Below are 19,918 nucleotides of genomic sequence, written 5' to 3'. Positions count from 1 at the left end.
TATAACTATATATAACTATAACTATAACTATATATAATATATATATATATATAATAGATAAATAATAATAAATACATAAACGTACCCCGCCCCCTCTCCCCCCTCAGCGCAACTCCAAATCAATCCTGACTGCTTTTACATTCCATCGGACAGAGAGCACCTGATTGGACCGAAGCAGTGATTGACAGTGCCTCGAAGGCCAACCAGGAAGGCGCGGGGCTGGCGGGGCGGAGCTAAGCTATTTTTTAAAAAACCGTTCGAAAGGAGACGCCTGCTGCGGACGTGAAGTTCCGGCTTCCGACGCTGCCGCTTTCTCCTTCCGGGTCGCGGCTGCCATCTCCTCACCTCCACACCGCTCGCTTCCCCCCGCAAGGGCTTTGCCGCCAAGGGTGGGCGGGGCCCGCTTCCCCAGCCATGGCGGCGGCGGCGGCACCTGCTGCTACTGCTGCTGCTGTGGGGCGGGAGAGGGCAGTGGGGGGAGGGGGCGCCCCCTCCCCCCCGCTGCCGCCACCCCCCCGCGGCCAGAGAGCAGGTGAGTGGTGAGCTGAGTGGCCGGCAGGGAAAGGCCCTGCCCACCCCGACTCTTAGGTAGAGGAGGGGGTGCGAGAGGAGAAGGAGGAGGAAGTGACGCACAGGGACTGGGGGGGCTGTTGTTTCAGATAAATTGGGGGCTTTCTAGGATTTAGTGGCGGGTAGAGCAAAAGTGGCTGATAATGGGGTGATGTGTCTCTGGGAAAGAGGAAGCAGCTAGAAGAGGAACCTTATTTTTGAAGAAAAATTGTATTATTATTATTATTTAGAAAAATACTACTACTACTATTATTTATTTATTTATACACGGCCTTTTCCCCTGACAGAGACTCAAAGCGGCTTATAAAGAAAATAAGAAAAACTAAAAATGGGGGAGAATCCTTAAAACACACACACAATTAAACTTTGGTAGATTTTATACACAGTTTCTATTACAAACATGCATAGAATTCAAGTGTTGGGACGGCAAGAGTCATCTTAGTCCAGCCACCTGCCACGCAGGAATCTTTTGCCCATTGTGGGGCTCGAGCCCGTGACCCCGAGATTAGTAAGAGTCTCATGCTGAATTACAGTAAAAACCAGCACAGCGCCAGGTGCTGAAAGGGCGGTAGGATGGGGGTGCGTCGACACGGAACCAACCCAATAGGTGAGCCACCTCCTTGTGAGTTGTGTAGTGTTACAAACAATCAAAAACTTTAAAGGGAGAACAGAAGGAAAATAAGGGTTGGGTGTGTCCTGCTCAGGTGTAGATTTTACTTCTGTCATATTATGCTGCCCATGCACATCATCTGCTCAGATAAGTAGTAACTTGCTTAGATGAACTTGGAAGAAATACGGTCTGCGCCAGCTCTAGTGTCATTCTTGCATATAGAGTTGCTGCGGCATTGTGTTGGATTTATTGATTTGGACTTTGTGTCACACAGTTCTGGTAAGCACTCGAAAGCGGCTTCTATGGCAAAACAAAAAACAAAAACCATAATAAATGACAAACGGCAGCCAAAAGTTTGAAAACAAGCAATCATGATGTTGTAGGAACGAAGTGGTGTGGCAGGGGTCTAATGGCACAGTGGGTTTCATGGACAACACACATGGAAAAGATGGGGAAATGTAACTTTTCCCCATAAGTATTGGCCACACAGACCATCATGTGTTAAGAATCCTTTGTGCAGCCCAAACTTGCTTCGTACCACAGGGTTGCTACAGTTGTCAAAGCACGTTGCAGGCAAACTGTCCAAGAATCCATTAACAAGCAGACTTGGAGACCACCTCATAGAGAATCAGACTTGCAGCACTTCCCAGGAATGAGTGGCAAGAGATTTCCTCCCTACAACATTTTACTGGCTCTGAAAAATAGGCAGCAACAGTGAGTGAAATCTTAAATCTCATACAATACACCCACTAAAAGAAAACCCCAACTATTCAGAAACCAAACATTTGAAAAAATATCTTAAAACATATCACTTTGAGTTAGAAACAAAATTTTCAGCCCATATACAATCATAAAATTGTAGAGTTGGAAGAGACCCTGAGGGTCATCTAGTCTAAACCCCTGCAATGCAGTAATCTCAACTAAAGCATCAGTGGCAAATGGCCATCCAATCTCTGCTTAGAAACCTCCTTGGAAGGAGAGTCCACCACCCCTCTCTTTTGAGTGTTGAGCAGCCCTTACCATCTGAAAGTTCTTCCTGATATTTAATCAGAATCTCCTTTCTGGTAACTTGAATAAATTGGTTTGGGTCGTGCCCTCCCATGCAGGAGAAAACAAGCTTGCTCCATCCGCCCTTTAGATATTTGAAGATGGCTATCATATCTCCCCTCAGTCTCCTCTTATCCAGGCTAAATATAGCCAACTTCCTCAATTGTTCCTCATGAGGCTTGGTTTCAAGACTCTTGATCATCTTGGTCTCCCTCTTCTGCACTCATTCCAGCTTGTCAATATCCTTCTTAAATTATGGCACCCAGAACTGGACACAGTATTCCAGGTGCTGTCTGACCAAGGCAGAATAGAGCGGTACCATTGCTTCCCTTGATTTGGACACTAGACTTCTGTTGATGCAGCCTAGAATAGCATTAACTCTTTCTTTCTTTCTTTCTTTCTTTCTTTCTTTCTTTCTTTCTTTCTTTCTTTCTTTCTTTCTTTCTTTCTTTGCTATTGCATTACACTGTTGACTCATGTTAAGCTTTTGGTCTACTAAGACCCCTAGATCCTTTTCACATGTACTACCAGCAGGCCAATCTTACATTTGTGCAACTGGTTCTTCCTGCCTGTGTGTAGAGCCTGACATTTGTCCCTACTGAAATGCATTCTGTTAGTTTGGGCCCAGTTTTCCAATCCGTTAAGGTCATTTTGAATCCCAATTCTGTCTTTGGTGGCATTGGCTGTCCTTCCCAGTTTGGTGTCATCTGCAGATTTGATTAGCCTCCGATCAATGTCATATAACGTTGCTTCATACTACATCAGACACTTGGTTCATCAAAGCCTTGTGGTATCTGCTTTGGCTTGGAGTGGTTCTGCTATCCAGTCCTGCTATTCAAGTTCCTCTTAACTGGAGATGGCATGGAATTATATTTGGAAGTTTTTTTCATGCAGGGCATGTACTCTACCACAGAGCTATGTGTCCGCCACAACAGCTGATCTATGGCATTACATTTTCTTTGGTCTTCGAAGATGGATGGACCTTAGTTTGCATCACACATGTGATGCCTTACAGAAAATATATGCCACTTAAGCCAAGGGAGGTTTGGTGCACATTCCAAATAATTGTCAGAGTTTGAACCTCTCCTTTTGAGAGATTGGACTTTGTGTGTGCTTCAGTGAGACATTTAAAATCTCACTCACTCAGATTGTCACAGCTTGTGGGGTCATAAACCCTTATTCATATCCCAGCAGATTTCACAACGGCCTTTAGGTATGGATTTTTTTTTCTAACTTACGTTCTCATTATTTAAAACAATGAAAATACAGAGACAAGGGCAGTAGAATTTTGTCACTATAATAAAAGTTGCCACTTGTTCCTTTCCATTTCTTCTCTTTTTTCGGGCTCATTATACCTAAAGAGGAATAAGAAGTGATGAGCGAGGCTTATGCTATTCTTAGCAACAAGCACGCACCATTGAATTCTGGGGGTTTTGAGTCGGCATGCATAGGATTGTGCTGCAAAGTAGATTCATTTTTAAACAAATACAATTCTTTCATGAAGTAACTTGCTCCAGAGAGCAATTTTAAACAACCCCAGGAGTTTGCATGCACCAAGGGGTTTTTCGCTTTCCCCCCTTCAAACTTATCTCACATACACATTGTATTACAAACTGGTTTTGAGACTCCCTGCAGTTTTCACAGGGGTTTGCCATGCAGTGAAAGTTGTTGGCTGTGTAGGAAAGAAATTTTAATGTTTCCTTAAGCACATGGAGCTACAGTGGTGCCTCGCTAGCAGTGGTGCTACAGTGGTGCCTCGCTAGACGAAATTAAAGACCACAGGTCTTTTCTTATAGCGAAAAATTAGTCTAGCGAATCCCATAGGAATGCACTGAATTTTTTTCGCCTTTTTTGCCCATAGGAACGCATTAATTGAATTTCAATGCATTCCTATGGGAAACCGTGATTCGCTAGACGAATTTTTCGTAAAACGCATTCATCTAGCGAGGCAAGCTCCGCTCGAAAAATCCTTTCGTTAAGCAGAAATTTCGTTAAGCAGGGCATTCGTTAAGCGAGGCACCACTGTATTCCTGGGATAGCCAGTGTGGTGCCTTTGAGATGTTGTGAACGTTATTCCTGACCTGAGACTGATAGGTGCTGGAGTCCATGACATCTAGAGAACACAAAGCTGGCTACCCTTGAACAGGTCTTCCTGCTTATGTATCATCAGGATCCAGTGTGCTTGAGCCTCTGTGTTTTGCCTTTACAGCTAATCCGAGTACATACAGTGGTACCTCGGGTTACAGACACTTCAGGTTACAGACGCTTCAGGTTACAGACTCCGCTAACCCAGAAATAGTACCTCGGGTTAAGAACTTTGCATCAGGGTGAGAACAGAAATCGCGCGGCGGCAGCGGGAGGCCCCAGTAGCTAAAGTGGTAACTCAGGTTAAGAACAGTTTCAGGTTAAGAACGGACCTCCAGAACGAATTAAGTTCTTAACCCAAGGTACCACTGTATACATTTCTGTTCAAAGCTGGAGGATCTTGAAATATATGTGCTCCCATATTGGTCTTTGTAGATTTAATGTTCATAGCTCATCTCAAATGGATAATGAGGGTGTTATCTGCGTCTGAAAATACGTTCACTGTATGCATTAATATTTAGGCAGGTACACTGAGGCTGAACATTATTGGCTCTATTTGTGAGTAAAATGTCTTGAAGATGAGTACAGTGTGGATCCTTCATGCCTTTTCTGTGAACCAATGAATAAAATTTCTATAGACTCCCATTCATGCATCAAAGGTGTACACTGCAGTCCTGATGAAAGTCCCTTTCCTCGTCCATGCATGCTGTTTGGCATGGGAGGGAAGTTTGCATTGGTGCCAGTCAGAGCTATATGTGCCGGATAGCAGGCTTTGGAGGCAGGGAGCTGTGAGACCAATCCTGGTAGCCCTTTCCCACACCTGCAATTTAATGTTTTGAAAAGATTCACCCAACCACACACGGCGCATTGTAATGTCAGTGTGCACTGACCTGGGATTAAGCCCTGCTCAGGTAAAAATGCAGGGCAAACCTCATGCGTTCCTACTCAAAAGCAAATGCCTTTTATGTTCACTGAGACTTACTCCCAGGTAAATGCATAATGTGCAGGGCTGCAGCCTTAAATATATATGTTGAGTTATCCAGTTGCCCAATACCACTGTGGGGGAAATACAGGTGAAACTCGGAAAATTAGAATATCGTCGAAAAGTGCATTTATTTCAGTAATGAAACTTTTTATTTTTTTATTTTTCTTTTAATTTTTACAAATGCTTTCTTTTGGAAATTCCACAGTAATAAAACAAATAGTACAAAAATAAACATCGCTATTACATTTCATTATTTACATTCCATTTACTGTATAATTGACCCGCCTAATGACAAATATTTACAATTACAACAAATAAAGCCTTGACATCTTGCTCTGCATGTCATGCATCTATCGCATATATTGGTTTCACCTTTTAAGTTGCATTGATGAAATAAATGCACTTTTCGGCGACATTCAAATTTTCCGAGTTTCACCTGTACCTCTCTCGCATTAAATGCATTATTATTGCTATGGTTTTGCTGTTGTTGCTTATATGTACACGGAGTGGCTCAGGGCAAGATTGCGGGGGGGGGGAGAGAGGACTGGCCCATTTGGCATTGAAGGAGACACAACATGCACTTCTACAGCTTGTTTTTGTGTGTTCCTCACAGCAACAACAAAAAGCCGGCTATTCAAGCCACTTTAAGAAGCCCTGAATGTTGCCGAGGGCCACCAAAAACCCACCTCGAGGGCTGCTTACAGCCCCCAGGCCGCATGTCGGACCACTCTCATATAGGCTGTAACTCTGGTTTGTAGTAGGAAGAGCCTTTCATTCTGAGTATTCCTGCATTGCAGGGGGTTGAACTAGATGACCCTCAGGGTCCCTTCCTACTCTGCAATTCTATTATTCCTTCCTGTAGGTGGTTGTAAGGTTAAATGGAGGCAGGAGGGGGCCTATGCATTCCAACCATGTGTTACGTCCCAACAGAACAATCTTCTGTTTGGGGTTAGTAAGCAGGCGATTTCTCTCTTTCTCTAATCCTTAAGAGACTGTTTGAACTGCACAAAGCAGCAAGCTATGGGGAACGATTGTGATTTAAGAGCTGAGTCGTGTACTGTTGTTCTTCCAGGTTCATACACGCCACAAATTGTTGCCCCACTGATCTGCACTGACTCTCCAAGGGTCTCCAGCAAATGGGGCTCCCAGACCTTCTAACTCAGATCATTTAGCTGGGAGTGCCGTGGATTGAGCCTGGGAACTTACTCATGGAAAATATGTGTTCTTGAACCACAGGGTTTAAGCCCCTTCTTCCTCAAGCAGGAAAATGTATTTTCCTGTACAGTGAGTTGAGGAGTCATTATCTTGCGCAAGTTCCTCGTTCCACCAATTCTCTGCTCAAACAAGTTGAATGCTTACAGTACACAAATTATATATGTGGCAATATTTGAGACAACTCATAGGCTCAAAGCCCTGAGCCAGATGCCGCTCTGCCACTTTGACAGGCAATAAACATAAGCTCAAATTATGAGATGGAATGCAGGAATGCCTAATGTGAAGTAACTCTCTCACTCGGCATTAGACACCAGGAAACTTGCAGCAGTGGGGCTTGTGTGCTGCTGAACTTGCGCAAAGCGCGGCAAAAGGTGGGAGGCAGACCCTGCCGCCTTCGCCCGGGACCAACAATAAATGGCTGGCTAACACGTTGGACTGGAATTTTTTGTGAACTGATGATAGTGGGGCATGAGTATATGGAAGCAGGATGAGAAAGAATTTGAGGCCTTATGTCATGGCAAAATCACTCCAATACTATTTTCTTGCACCAGTTTCACACAGTGAATCTTATTCATCAGTGTTTCTACAGCTGGCATTTCCCATGTATGGTAAAAAAAAAAATGCAAGCCCCCCGATGTGGTAAATATCTGCTCATCACTGCATGGGGTACATTAATAAGAAATACACACCACGTGAAATTGTTGAGACAAAAACTACCGGGAGCTAAGCAACATGAAATGGATTGCAACCCAAACATAGCTGTCAACTTTCGGATTTGAAAAGAAGGGATCAGCAGCAGCCTCACCTGTCCCGGGGACAGTTCAGATTCTCATATGGGATGGAGAATACATTCTGCAGCTCCAAAAACTCATCTCTCATTTGTGGTGACCTTTTAAGAGCCTCTGGATTTAGTTTTTGAGCTTGGTTTGGAAAATCTTTGTCAACAACTCTAAAGTAAGCTCAAAAATGCTTTCCGTGCTTAAAGTGGATACTGCTTTTGGCAGTGTTGTTTCAACAAATGAGAGATGAGTTTTTGGAGCTGCAGAATGTATTCTTCATCCCATATGAGAATCTGAGCTGCAGAAGAATTATGGGCTCGTTTTCCTGCCACCTGCTGTTCCCAGACCTCCAAAACACACATTCCTTCTAGCTTTTACTCTTCAAGCAGCAGGAGAAGCAACAGCCATGCCATATTGAGAGGGGAGAGCTTCCTGAGATTGTCTTCATAATCTAGGTAACAGAGCATTAGGGTGCAATGTTTAGGGGATTTGGGGAGACACAGTTTTTGTGAGGACTCCTGCAATTGCAGTAATGTCTCGTAATCCTCTGCTAACTCAAAGCAACAGTTACAGGTAGGTAGCCAGGTTGGTCTGCCGTAGTAAAAGAAAAAATCTTTCCAGTAGCACCTTAGAGACCAGCTAAATTTGTCATTGGTATGAGCTTTCGTGTGCATGCACACAAAAGCTCATACCAATGACAAACTTAGTTGGTTTCTAAGGTGCTACTGGAAGGATTTTTTTTATTTTGTTTCAAAGCAACGGGGCATTGTAGAATGTGAGCCCTGCTGAATCAGACCAAAGACCCTTCAAGTTCAGCATCCTGTTTTCTTCAGTGGCCGGCCAGATGCCCACAAGAAACCTAGAAGTCGAGGCAGTAGTCCTCCCTGTAACTGGTATTCAGAACCCCCAACCCTTCCATCTTGGTTCTGCTGCTGCATGTAACATATGGGGTGCAGGGACTGGTTGGCAAAAAGATCTCAGAAACAGTATTTTCAAAATTAATCAAAGGCAAGCTTGGGCCTGGGCATCCACCTCCAGTTTACATCTATTAAATATCAAAGCTGCTTGGTGAAGCAGATTATCCGTAAGTGTACATTTATAAGCAACATTTAGGGTTCAGACATAATGTTAAAAATGTGGTTCATCATCAATGGAAGCAAAAGTTTCTGATCTTGCGGTTGCTTTGGAAGGGGAACAGGGCCTCGTGAGACCAAAGCTCCCCATAATTTGTTCATAATGCTAAACCGTGGTTTGCCATGGTATTCAAACAAGACCAATGTGGATGTGAAGAAGAATATGCTAAGCTGAATTAAAGTTTTGATAATCAAAAGAATTAAACATGGCAATTGCCTCAGGAGCATGGCATGGGTATTAATAAAATCTGCATAAATTTGCATACAAATAATACAGTAATCTTAAAGCATTGTTTCTTGTTTTAAAATGAGGCATACCACATGTCACCACATGTGCCACTAAGAAGAGGCATCCCCTCTTGTGTGAGAAGGGAAGTGGAATGATGATCCCTGTTTAATTCATTGAAATGTTTTTGTTTCCTAAGTGCCCAATTAATTAGGGCCAGCTTGTCAACTGATCAAAAAGTTTTTAATTCATCTGATGCGAATGTGCATTTGTAGATCGGCACCTGAATGTTCCACTCTGCCCTGTGTTTGGTTGTTCATACGTAACCTTGCAGAATAAGTACCTACTCGGGAGCGAGTCCTGCTGGTTGGACTGAGATGGCTTAGTTGACAGAGCATGACAATCTCAGGGTTGTGGGTTCAAGCCCTACACTGGACAAAAGATTCCTGCATTGCAGGGGGTTGACCTCACGGTCCCTGACCACACTGCAATTCTATAATTTTAAATTCAGTGGGGCTTACTTCTGAATAAACTTTGCAGCAGTAGATTTGAGCAGCTACTAGCGTTCATATCTGGCCGATCTTGAAAAAACTATTCTGGATAACAATTTAGAATGTGTTTTTACAAGCAAATCCTCACATTCAGGTACAGTACTTTGTTTTAAATTTGAAACCTAAATTTTGATTTATGTTCGTTTACAGAAAGCCATTGACTCCCATTGAATCTTTATCCATGTAAATGGATTTTGGGCTTCAGCTGGATGTCGTCACTTGTTGCCTCGAGGCATGTGCACAGACACCCGCATAAACACACTGCTCTCCCACCGATTCCCATGTTCATTCTCTTCCTCCACTTGCTGTGGGTGGTGTGGGTGTGGGTGTTCTGCCTGGTACAGCATGCAGGAGAGTAGTTGGGGCAGGCAACACAAAGATGGCTGCTGGTGTGAACCCATTTAAGAAATAGCTAGGACAGGCTTCCTCAACCTCGGCGCTCCAGATGCTTTTGGCCTACAACTCCCATGAACCCTAGCTAGCAGGACCAGTGGTCAGGGATGATGGGAATTGTAGTCTCAAAACATCTGGAGAGCCGAGGTTGTGGAAGCCTGTCCTAGCTATTTCTTAAATAGCTTCACACCAGCAGCCATCTTTGTGTTCCCTGCCCCAACTACTCTCCTGCATGCTGTACCAAGCAGAACACTTTTATAAGTGGACCCAGAAGAAGGCAAAACAGGTGTGTATGCACTCTGCCAACATGTCCGGGGACCAGGAACAGAACCCCTGCCCGAAATGGTCACCACCTGTATTATGACTAAACTTCCACCCATTAACTTCACTGGGTCTACTCTTAAAGGTAAAGGGACCCCTGACCATTAGGTCCAGTCGTGACTGACTCTGGGGTTGCGGCGCTCATCTCGCATTATTGGCCGAGGGAGCTGGCGTACAGCTTCCAGGTCATGTGGCCAGCATGACGAAGCCGCTTCTGGCGAACCAGAGCAGCGCACGGAAACGCCGTTTACCTTCCCGCTGTACCTATTTATCTACTTGCACTTTGACGTGCTTTCGAACTGCTAGGTTGGCAGGAGCTGGGACTCTTAGTGGTATGCAATCCTTTATTATTGTTTTGGGCGTGTTTAGCACATCAGTGTTTTCCACAGCAAACGCCTAACATGTAGACATTGCAGACAAGTGTACATGCTCCTTTACATCACTTTTCACATATCTAAGAAGCATCTGTTCCCCACCCCTAGCAGCTGTAATGAGTGAAACTGGTTTAATTCAATCTCCACTGGGACAAGAGTTGCCTGGATCGCAAATTCTGCCACAAATATCCAAGGTCCAGTTCAGATTATCCTCGAGAAGCAGGAATCCTTACCGTGCTTGAACTTTGTCCACAACACTCAAGGGCCACTTAAAATTCATTACAATTTCCTAAATGCCAAAAGTGATGGGTTTTGTAGCATAAGGTTTGTCCTATCTGCAGCTGCCTGCCTTTATTAACCCCTGAGGCTGTGCTGACCTGTAAGGAAAGTAGAACCTACAAAAACCCAATACCTTTAATAAGACACACCAAAATCTCACAAAACAGTGTCCAAATTTTTGAGTTCTGTGTATCTCTTCATCGAGCTAGATCAGGCACCCCCAAACTTCAGCTCTCCAGATGTTTTGGACTACAATTCCCATCATCCCTGACCACTGGTCCTGTTAAGCTAGGGATCATGGGAGTTGTAGGCCAAAACATCTGGAGGGCCGCAGTTTGGGGATGCCTGAGCTAGATGCTACACAGAACGGGTTGGAGGATTAAGTAGAAAAAGAGAAAAAACAAAAAGGCTGGGCATTACAGCCCTGATGTTATAGGAATCTAGGGCTGCTTCGAGATGGACACTATTTTGCCAAAACAAAATTAAAAAATTCCTTCCAGTAGCACCTTAGGGACCAATGAAATTTGTTATTGGTATGAGCTTTCGTGTGCATCCGCACTTCTTCAGATACCGGTACTATTTTGCCAGTTCAATTAACACGCAGACCAACAGATTTGGTCAAAGTGGATTTGTCACTTGTGCGCACACACCCTCAAAAGAACAACAAAAACAACCCGGACTTTTTGTAGGAAGAAAAGTGGGGGATAACAATTCCTTGATAAGACTTAACTGCAAACAAATCAGGATGAGTGTTCACTGAAGGATGTTATATAACCTCCCTGCAAACTTTGTGCAAACAAATCATGATGGATGCCCAGCAAATGGGTCGCTCAGTTCCAAAATCAAAATTGTGGGCTGAATTAGTCTCTGCTAAATGCTAAAGGTAATCAGATCACTATGCTTATTGACTGCTATGTCCTTAATTGTTCATTTAGATGATACTTTGGATGAAGTGACAAGGAAAGAACTGTGCACAGACACTTTCTGCAAAGTTTGTGGAGCTGTACTGCAGTTTGAATCGCAAAGGGCTGCACACTATGAGGTAAGCTTTTGGAGCGGAATATGTCAGTTGTGTTTCCAGCACCCCCACCCTTAACCCCTAGCAAAGGACGTTTCAGTGTTTGCCAGTACAGGCTCAGTTTCCTTGGGAGGAAAGTCCACTGGAGAATTGTAGCATTTTTATAATATCTGTTTGTTTGTTTGTTTGTTTGTTTGTTTGTTTGTTTATAAATATTCAAAGTGAGTAGGCACACACTCAGACATAGAGTGTTGCACTTTGAAACAGTTCATTTATTTCATTTGTTTATTAAATTTGTTAGTCGCTTTTATCTTGCCCAGGGCAGCCCAAAACAACTTACAAACAAACAACAAAGATAGATAGATAAATAAATAGAGTAAAACCAAGGGGTTTTCTCCAAAAATAGGCAGCATATTGGGGGGGGGCTGTCTCCTCAAAGCTACCTGCAAAAACTCAGACCTGTCTGTGGGTTGCAATCCAAGTCATGCCCACAAATGCCCCTTGGCTGGCAAGTCTTAAGAATCTCCATGAGCTTGTAATCACCAGCCAGAATTGTTCATTGAAGAAACCTGTTCTAGCCATCTGTGCCCTTTGAAGAAATATCTTGACCCATTGGCAAAAGATCAAGTAACGGGTTACATCATTGCCTGACAGCTGTAACAATATTATCCCATGTAAGATGCAAATTCCTGCTGTCCTGCATTAGTCGCTTCTCCTAGTCCTGAACACATGTCAATATAAGGCCACAGTTATTAATTTTCCTGAGACGCACACCCAAGTAAAATATTTGTCTTGTTTCATTGCTAATAACATTGTTTTGGCCAGGGAAATCAACATATTAAAGGCATGGGATCCTTTTTTTCTTTATCCTGCGCCACTTTGATTTAATCCTTTCTCTAAGCCAGCTTGTTAAAGTTTTCCCCTGAGCATTTTAGCATCAGCTGCTGCGGGCATTCTGAGACAAGTAGCCTCTGAACTGTCTGTGTTGCCATGCTCCCTTCTCTCCCTTCTCATCATCCTGCCTGGACACTTGAGCCTCTGCAGACACATTGCCTTGGGAAGCCCTGCACCAAACAAGACAAGAAAGGGGCGGGAGCTGTGCTAGGGCACCAAAGAGCTCTTCTGTGGCTCCCATTCATTCTGATGGGGCTCATACGGAATAGCTTCTGTAAGGAGAGTCGCGCGCCACCCTGCATCCCAGCCAGCCATGCCTTGGCCACTGTTGGGATGCAAAGAAGAAACTCTCTAGCAAAGGTAGTGGTCAGGCTGGCAGGGGAGGAGGCAGTCTCTTAAGTATCTGGGGTCAAGCTATTTAATGTTTTGGAGCAGGGGTCCCCAAACTAAGGCCCAGGGGCCGGATGCGGCCCAATCGCCTACTAAATCCGGCCCGCGGACGGTCCGAGAATCAGCATGTTTTTATATGAGTAGAATGTGCCCTTTTATTTAAAATGCATCTTTGGGTTATTTGTGGGGCACAGGAATTCATTCCTTTTTTTCCCTTCAAAATAATAGTCCGGACCCCCACAAGGTCTGACGGACAGTGGACCGGCCCCCTGCTGAAAAAGTTTGCTGACCCCTGTTTTAGAGGTAGCCGCAAGCACTTTAAACTGGCAAGCAATTGCTGCTGTTGCGAAATGGGGACAACATTTTCTCATGGCTAAGGAATTCTCTAAACACTACAGTTCCCCAAGTTTCTCCCCCCCCCCCCCAAAGGTATTTTCCAGGCCTTACTCGTTTTATCTCAAAAAGAGAATCCCAAGGTGCATCCTGATGTAAAACCAATCCTTCTGTTTTCCAGGGCAAAAGGCATGCTCAGAAAGTCCGGCTTTATTTACAGATGCATAGTGAACAAAAGGATGGGCAGGAGCCCAGCAAACAGAAGTTACAGTATGTGAATTTCCAGGTAATGTTATCTCATCCTCAGCATAAGCCTGGCAGGCATCAGAGATTGGGCTGGCAGCCAGTTTTGGGGAAACTGTGGCCACCTTTCCTGTGCCTGATGCCATCAGAAATGGGAAATTTCAAGCTGTGGCCAAAGTGAAGAAGAGCCAGGAGCATGCCGTGCATGGCAAAAAAGGCAAAGGTACCAAATTCAAGAAGTGCCAATGTTTTTGGTGCAAAGAAAGAATCAAGAGCATACTTAGAGAGTGCATTCCCGATTATTCCTTTAAATCAAAAGCTTGAATTGCAGGGAGCTTTGCAATGCAAATAATCCTTGCCCAGGGTGGCATCTGCCGCCCAAAGGGAGCTTGTTGCTCAGGTGGAATCAGGTGATTGGCAAGTGGGTGTCTCTAGTCACCTGTTAGAATGGCCCAGCCGGGTGGGGGAGCTCAGGACCCATCCTGGAGTTAGATCTTGTTTTCAACCCTGCTCTATATGGCTAGTTGCTGCTTAAGACCAAAACCTTTTCAAACCTGGAATATGTATTTAATCCCAAACTGTGACGTAAACCCTGTTGTTGTTGTTGTTGTTGTTTGCACCATTTATGCCTGTTTTTTTCCCCTTTCTCTTTCTTTGTCCCATTCATTCTCCTCTCAGAAATTTCCCATCGGTTTAGCACTGGTGGATTAAATGTCTTCGCGCTTTGATTTCAGATGGACCCAAATGTGGACGAAAACACCTACTGCAGGCTTTGCAACATGGTCTTCACGTCCCCAATAGTTGCTCAATCACACTACCTGGGAAAGATTCACACCAAGAAGCTGAAGAGGTTGTCGGAAGATCAGGCACAACAGCCTGCGCCGAACGCTCAGCCAGAACCTGGTGAAGACCCAGTGGTTTTTAATAATAATAATAATAATAATAATAATAATAATAATAATAATACCCCAACTATCTGGCTGGGTTGCTCCGGCCACTCTGTCCTCTGTCAGGGCAAAGTGGTGCAACATTTTAGCTGAAGTGATGCGATCCAAGGAACTGTCAGGCTTCAGGGAATCTGATCCCTTCCATGGTGGGCAGCCAAGAAGTAGATAACAAGAAGAGTTCTTACCAAGTCCTTTATTCAATATTCACATAGAGAGGCTTTGAGAAGTGCCTCTCCATTCCTGTAGTGGCGTTGCTCTGAGTAAAGTCGTTGGTCCAAGTCCCACGCCCTCCGTCTCTCCTATCATACATCATCCCTGCACCAGCTGATCTGAGCTTTCTGCTCTCCTACTCTCAATGCTTGCCAGGACCTGGGAGAGGGGGGTGGGATCTGGCATGCTTTCCAAAGACAGCTGGCAGTCTGTCAGCTGTCTCTCCTCTGGTGCTGCTTCTTCCTCCTACTCCTCTCCCAACAGTTCCCAGCTTCTCCCCTCTATAGCCTCTGAACTGTGACCTTCTGCAAACCACTGTTCTAAATCTATACTGTCTCCCTCTTCTCTGGAAAGTGCCGGGGGGGGGGGGCGGGCGGTCTCCACCATTCCTCCTCAGTCCAGTCCCTGACAGGAACAAGGGAAGCAAAATTTCCCTTCTTCTTTGCTCCCTTCTTCACTTCTGCTTGTCCCCTGGTCTTTCCGCACAGTGCAGAAAGGGAAGGGAAAAAGTATTGACTTAGGGCTGCCAACCAGCCACTTGCAGGAGGCTACATCTATAGCAGCACACCACCAAGTGTATTTGTCATCAAGAGAGATAGATGCACATAGGATGAGGCATACAGTGGAACTTCGGTTTATGAACACCTCGGTTTATGAATTTTCGGTTTACGAACGCTGCGGACCCATCTGGAACGGATTAATTCACTTTCCATTACTTTCAATGGGAAAGTTCGCTTCAGTTTATGAACGCTTCAGTTTCTGAACAGACTTCCGGAACCAATTGTGTTCATAAACCGAGGTACCACTGTATTTGTATGTCGGGCATTCCTTCTTGATACATAAGAGCTGCAAGGAATATATTCTCTCAGCGTAACCGAAAGACTTACAGGGCCATTACCGTCTCTTTCCTGGCTGCTTTGGTGGGAGAGCTGACCTTCCTTCGTTGCACTTATTTCTCAGGTCCCTCTGCGGCTCCATCTCTGCCGGAGCCATCTGCTGAAAACGCATCACAGGACACTGATGTGAAAGACCCGTCACCATCCTGTAAAACCGCATTGGATCTAGACGATCCAGATAAATTCTGCAAGCTTTGCTCGGCGCCCTTCAACAACCCGCTTATGGCCCACCAACACTATGTGGGCAAGAAGCACAAAAGGAACGAAGCGCGCAAGAAGCTGATGACAGAGATGGGATCTGAGGCCGTTCCTGTGGAATCCCAGGCCAATGGTAAGCAGGCAACACAGGGAGACGCCGCCCATTTTTTGCATCAGCTGAGCGTGGCTCAGAACCAAGCTGCATGGAAAGCAGACTTGTGGGATTTGGTGGCTGCTGCTGCAGCGTTTGAGGCAGAAGGGAGTCCATGTTTTCTTGGAATGCTTCCCTGTATTTCACACACACACACACACACACACACACACACACACACACAACTGCTGCTTTGACAATCATTAGTGCACCTCCGGGGCGAAGTCAATCACTCTGTTAGCAGCATAAAAGTGATCTCCTTTAGGTGTGCAAGAAGGTCCTGGGCTGCCCAGATGACAAGACACACACACCCCAAGCCTCGCTGATGTGTTCCAAAGGAGAGCAGAGTAATATGTTTGGCACCAGTTTGGCTGCAGGAGTTGCTGGAAGGAGGCATACAAGGTGCCATCTCAACCACCTTATGGACTCCGGATTTTTGTAGGCTTTACTGACCAGGGGTCAGCAAACGTTTTCAGCAGGGGGCCAGTCCACTGTCCCTCAGACCTGGGGGGGGCTAATTTTTTTGGGGGGGTGAACGAATTCCTATGCCCCACAAATAACCCAGAGATGCATTTTAAATAAAAGGACACATTCTACTCATGTAAAAACATCAGGCAGGCCCCACAAATAACCCAGAGATGCATTTTAAATAAAAGGACACGTTCTACTCATGTAAAAAGATGCTGATTCACAGACCATCTGCAGGGTGGATTTAGAAGGCGATTGGACCGGATCCGGCCCCTGGGCCTTGCTTTGCCTACCCATGGTTTACTCCTTAGCCTTTTCTTCTCCTGAAGATACCTCACAAGGCAGCGGAGGTTTAGGATCAGAATTTTCCTTTTCCTAGATGGGTTACCTTCCTAGGTTGACGAGCCCCATTTGCCCCTCACTTCCCTCTGCAGCACGTGCAGAAACCGCTGTCTTGACCATTGGACCCACGATTGGTCTCGTCCACTCAGTCAGCCGGAGCCTGTCTTGGCAGCAGGAGAAGACCCTGTTCACCAAAGGTTTCAGTGCATTGTGAATTTTGTAATTCTACACACAGATAACGGAAGGTTCCTTCCCCCCCCCCCCCCAAAGGAACTGACAGGCAGAGAGAGATGGCAGAAGGAATTCGGACACGTTTTGGGCATGCTCGGGGGGTTATTTTCACTGCAATCTATCTGACAAAGCTCCCACTTGCCGTACTAAGAATCGCTTTTACAGAATTACGATTCCAACCGATGCCCTCGGCGGTGGTGGATGGTCGGTACGGCAAGGTACAGTACAAGGAGAGACTTTGTCTGTGTGGGCAACCTTGTGCTGTAGAGGACCTGTACCACTATTTATTGCAATGCCCGCTATATATAGAACCATGAGACCGATTTATAAAAACCCCTGCTTACGAATGGAACACACTCAAACAGGGTGGAAAGGGTGAAATGGCTGCTGAGTGATACTGATGACTTCGTAACTTATAAAGTAGCACTATATGCGTTGCAAGCTAAGAAGATCAGAAGAAAAGAACTAGATAAAATAACGGTCAATTGCAAAGGTGATTCGGACATTTAAGCTGGCACATTCTATCTGGGGACCCCCTGTATTCCATCGAACGCAGCAAATAATTTCTAGGAGACGGGACCGTGGTCTATTGTATTTGCAGTGCCTGATGTTTTTATGGTTATTGCTGCTTTTTGCATGGCCTTTGGCTAGTGCAATGAAGTTTATGAGATGAGAATTGTCTTGTCACCACTGCAATCTGTTTAACCTGAAGCCCTGTGTTCTTTTAGCAGTTGGAGTGGGCAAGTATATATGCCCCATTTGCACCATCAGTCTCACATCCATAGAAATGTACCAGTCGCACATGCAAGGAAATAAGCATCAGATAAAGTAAGTGTTTTCCCAGCTCTGTGCATTTCTCTCTTCCCCACCCCCCTCCGCACCCCAGAACCAGACTGACAGTTCAGTGCGGGACGTGTGGGCTAATGTTTGCAGTGGAGCCTCACAAAGACTGAGTGGCGATCTCTGTGCAGCCCTTCATCTGGGTTCTGTACCTGCAAAGCTTTCTCTTAGAAGGCAGAGGAGAAGAGATCTTTCTTCTCTTGCAAATGCCTTGCTTCTCAGTTCTCTTCTGGTTGCTGCACTAACAGCAGTGCTTTTTTCTTGGGGTGGGGGGATGCAGGGGGGTGCATACCCCTAAACATTTTCTGAATGTAATGTTGAGGGGGCAGTATTTTCGATATGCTTAGGAAAATGAGAGTACCCCTAAACGTTTTTTAAAGAAAAAAAACACTGACTAGCAACAACAAACGGACCCAGGTGGCGCCGTGGTTAAACCACAGAGCCTAGGGGCTTGCTGATCAGAAGGTCGGTGTAGAAAGACCCTTTGCCCCACGAGGAAGACCTTTGATCAAAATATGTTGGGAAGTCTTGGCAGAAAAGCCTTGAGGCCTATTTCTTCCATCAAATTATATCACAGGAGATCAGGATCAAGTACAGCCTCTCTTAATTCAGCTCCTGAATACGTATGCATGTACTGGGAAGACAAAGGATTTGTTTCTCTGGCAAAAATTGATTTATCACACATATTATGTAAACTTTAAATCCAGGCTTACTTCCCAGTAAAATGTGGGTAGAATAATACTGCAGGAATCTAGGTGGTGCTAAAGTGGAACTATAAATCATTTAGTTGACATTTTGGTCCACAGGCACTTTTTTCTGACTTCAGCCAATTTGTTTGGTTAAAAATTATGTTGTTGTCATTTTTGCTCATTCCCGCCACACTTGTATCTCTTCTCCCTTTTATTCTTGTAGAGAAACCATGATTTCCAATCTAATAACGAACTCCAAGAAAACATACAGCTCCTTCCAAGATGAATTGGAAGATTATATTAAAGTGCAAAAAGCAAGGGGGCTGGAACCAAAGACCCACTTCAGAAAGCCAGAAGAGTTTCAAATGGAAGAGTATGGTGCCATGAATGGCCATGAACGGGGCTTTGGATTTGATCAGGATCAATTTTCCAGCGACGCTAACACACCAGAGCAGTATTCTGGTATTTTCTCAGAAACAAGTCCACCTTTGTATTCTGTTGGAAGCAGATTGTCCCATTGGCCGCCAGGGTACAGAGACCTGCCAAAACTAGAAAATGCACCCATTTCTCAGCACAGCACAGGTTCCCTAGAAAAGCAGGCATCTCCATTGGCCACCTACAAAAGTGACAATTGCAACCCATCACCATCCGAATCCATTGATGGCTACAAACATGTACCTTCTGACAGTAGCTCTGCCTTTCATAGGAGGAGCCAGAAGTCACCAAAGACACTCAGAAAGGAGAAAGAATGTGTAGGAGAGGAAGACAGCGACCCTCGCCCACCCCTTGCGAAGTTCAAGAGAAAACAGCACTGTGAAGGAGACGCAAACTTTGGAAAGGGCGGAGAGAAGAGAAAGAGAAAGAAAGATGACGCTGACTTAAGTGCCGAGTCGAAATCGAAGCATGGCAAAGACAGAGGAAATACAGAGGGATCTTCCGAGAAGGAGAGCAGGAAGCACAAGAAGGAGAAAAAGAAGGCGGAAGCCAGTGGACCAACAGAGGAGGAGATGCTGTGGGATGAATCCATCCTGGGATTTTGAGCTTCTCATAATTAATTAATTTTTTGCGTTCATTTGAACCGTTGTGCACTTTTATGTTTCAATTACTGGTTACTCTCCCCCCCCCTTTTACTTGCTTGTTCAGGAATAATGAATGATGGGCACAAGATCTCTTAGCAAAGCACTAGGGAAGAAGTGGAACTGAAATTTTGTTGTACTCTAAGAAACATAATTAGCAATTTTCAGTACTTATCCTGAAGCGACATTTAATGCATTAGGAATTTAGTGTGCAATATTCTTTCCGGTAGCATTTAAATGCAGGTTTAAAAAAAAACAAAGCTATGCATTGTCTACGGTTGCAGCGATATCTGTGTTGTTGAAAGCTTTAATATGAAAGTATGGGGAGAGGGTTTATTCCATTTCTTCTTTATAACTGTTTTCCCCTTCCAGTTCTGAAAGTATAAAATAACACATTAAACCAACAAGAGAAAACTAATTGAAT

At 44.8% G+C, this 19,918-nt stretch overlaps 1 protein-coding gene across 3 annotated transcripts; it reads left to right on the top strand.

Annotated features, from left to right (window-relative positions):
* Positions 1-266: 266 nt before the first annotated feature.
* On the top strand, positions 267-19,912 carry LOC118094331 (zinc finger matrin-type protein 1). Of its 3 annotated transcripts, XM_088655915.1 has the most exons (8): positions 396-532; positions 858-1,177; positions 11,504-11,610; positions 13,385-13,489; positions 14,181-14,349; positions 15,564-15,830; positions 17,618-17,717; positions 18,642-19,912. In XM_088655915.1, the coding sequence occupies exons 2-8, from the start codon at positions 1,144-1,146 to the stop codon at positions 19,456-19,458; spliced, it is 1,599 nt and encodes a 532-aa protein (XP_088512041.1). In that variant the 5' UTR covers positions 396-532; positions 858-1,143; the 3' UTR covers positions 19,459-19,912. The 3 variants fall into 3 exon arrangements, with proteins under 3 accessions (XP_060138294.2, XP_088512041.1, XP_060138295.2); XM_060282311.2 differs by lacking the exon at positions 858-1,177 and having other exon boundaries at positions 267-532; XM_060282312.2 differs by lacking the exons at positions 396-532; positions 858-1,177 and adding an exon at positions 6,995-9,295.
* The last annotated feature ends 6 nt before the right edge of the window (positions 19,913-19,918 follow it).

This window comes from Zootoca vivipara, chromosome 12, assembly GCF_965207765.1.
Source record: "Zootoca vivipara chromosome 12, rZooViv2.hap1.1, whole genome shotgun sequence".
NCBI lineage: Eukaryota > Metazoa > Chordata > Lepidosauria > Squamata > Lacertidae > Zootoca > Zootoca vivipara.
This window is presented reverse-complemented; position numbering and strand designations above follow the sequence as displayed.

Coding starts and splice junctions, on each gene's coding strand:
- LOC118094331 (XM_060282311.2), top strand. CDS start 415: ATGGCGGCGGCGGCGGCACCTGCTGCTACTGCTGCTGCTGTGGGGCGG. Junction 13,490..14,180: donor TACAGTATGTGAATTTCCAG/GTAATGTTATCT, acceptor CTTTGATTTCAG/ATGGACCCAAATGTGGACGA. Junction 17,718..18,641: donor GGAAATAAGCATCAGATAAA/GTAAGTGTTTTC, acceptor TTATTCTTGTAG/AGAAACCATGATTTCCAATC.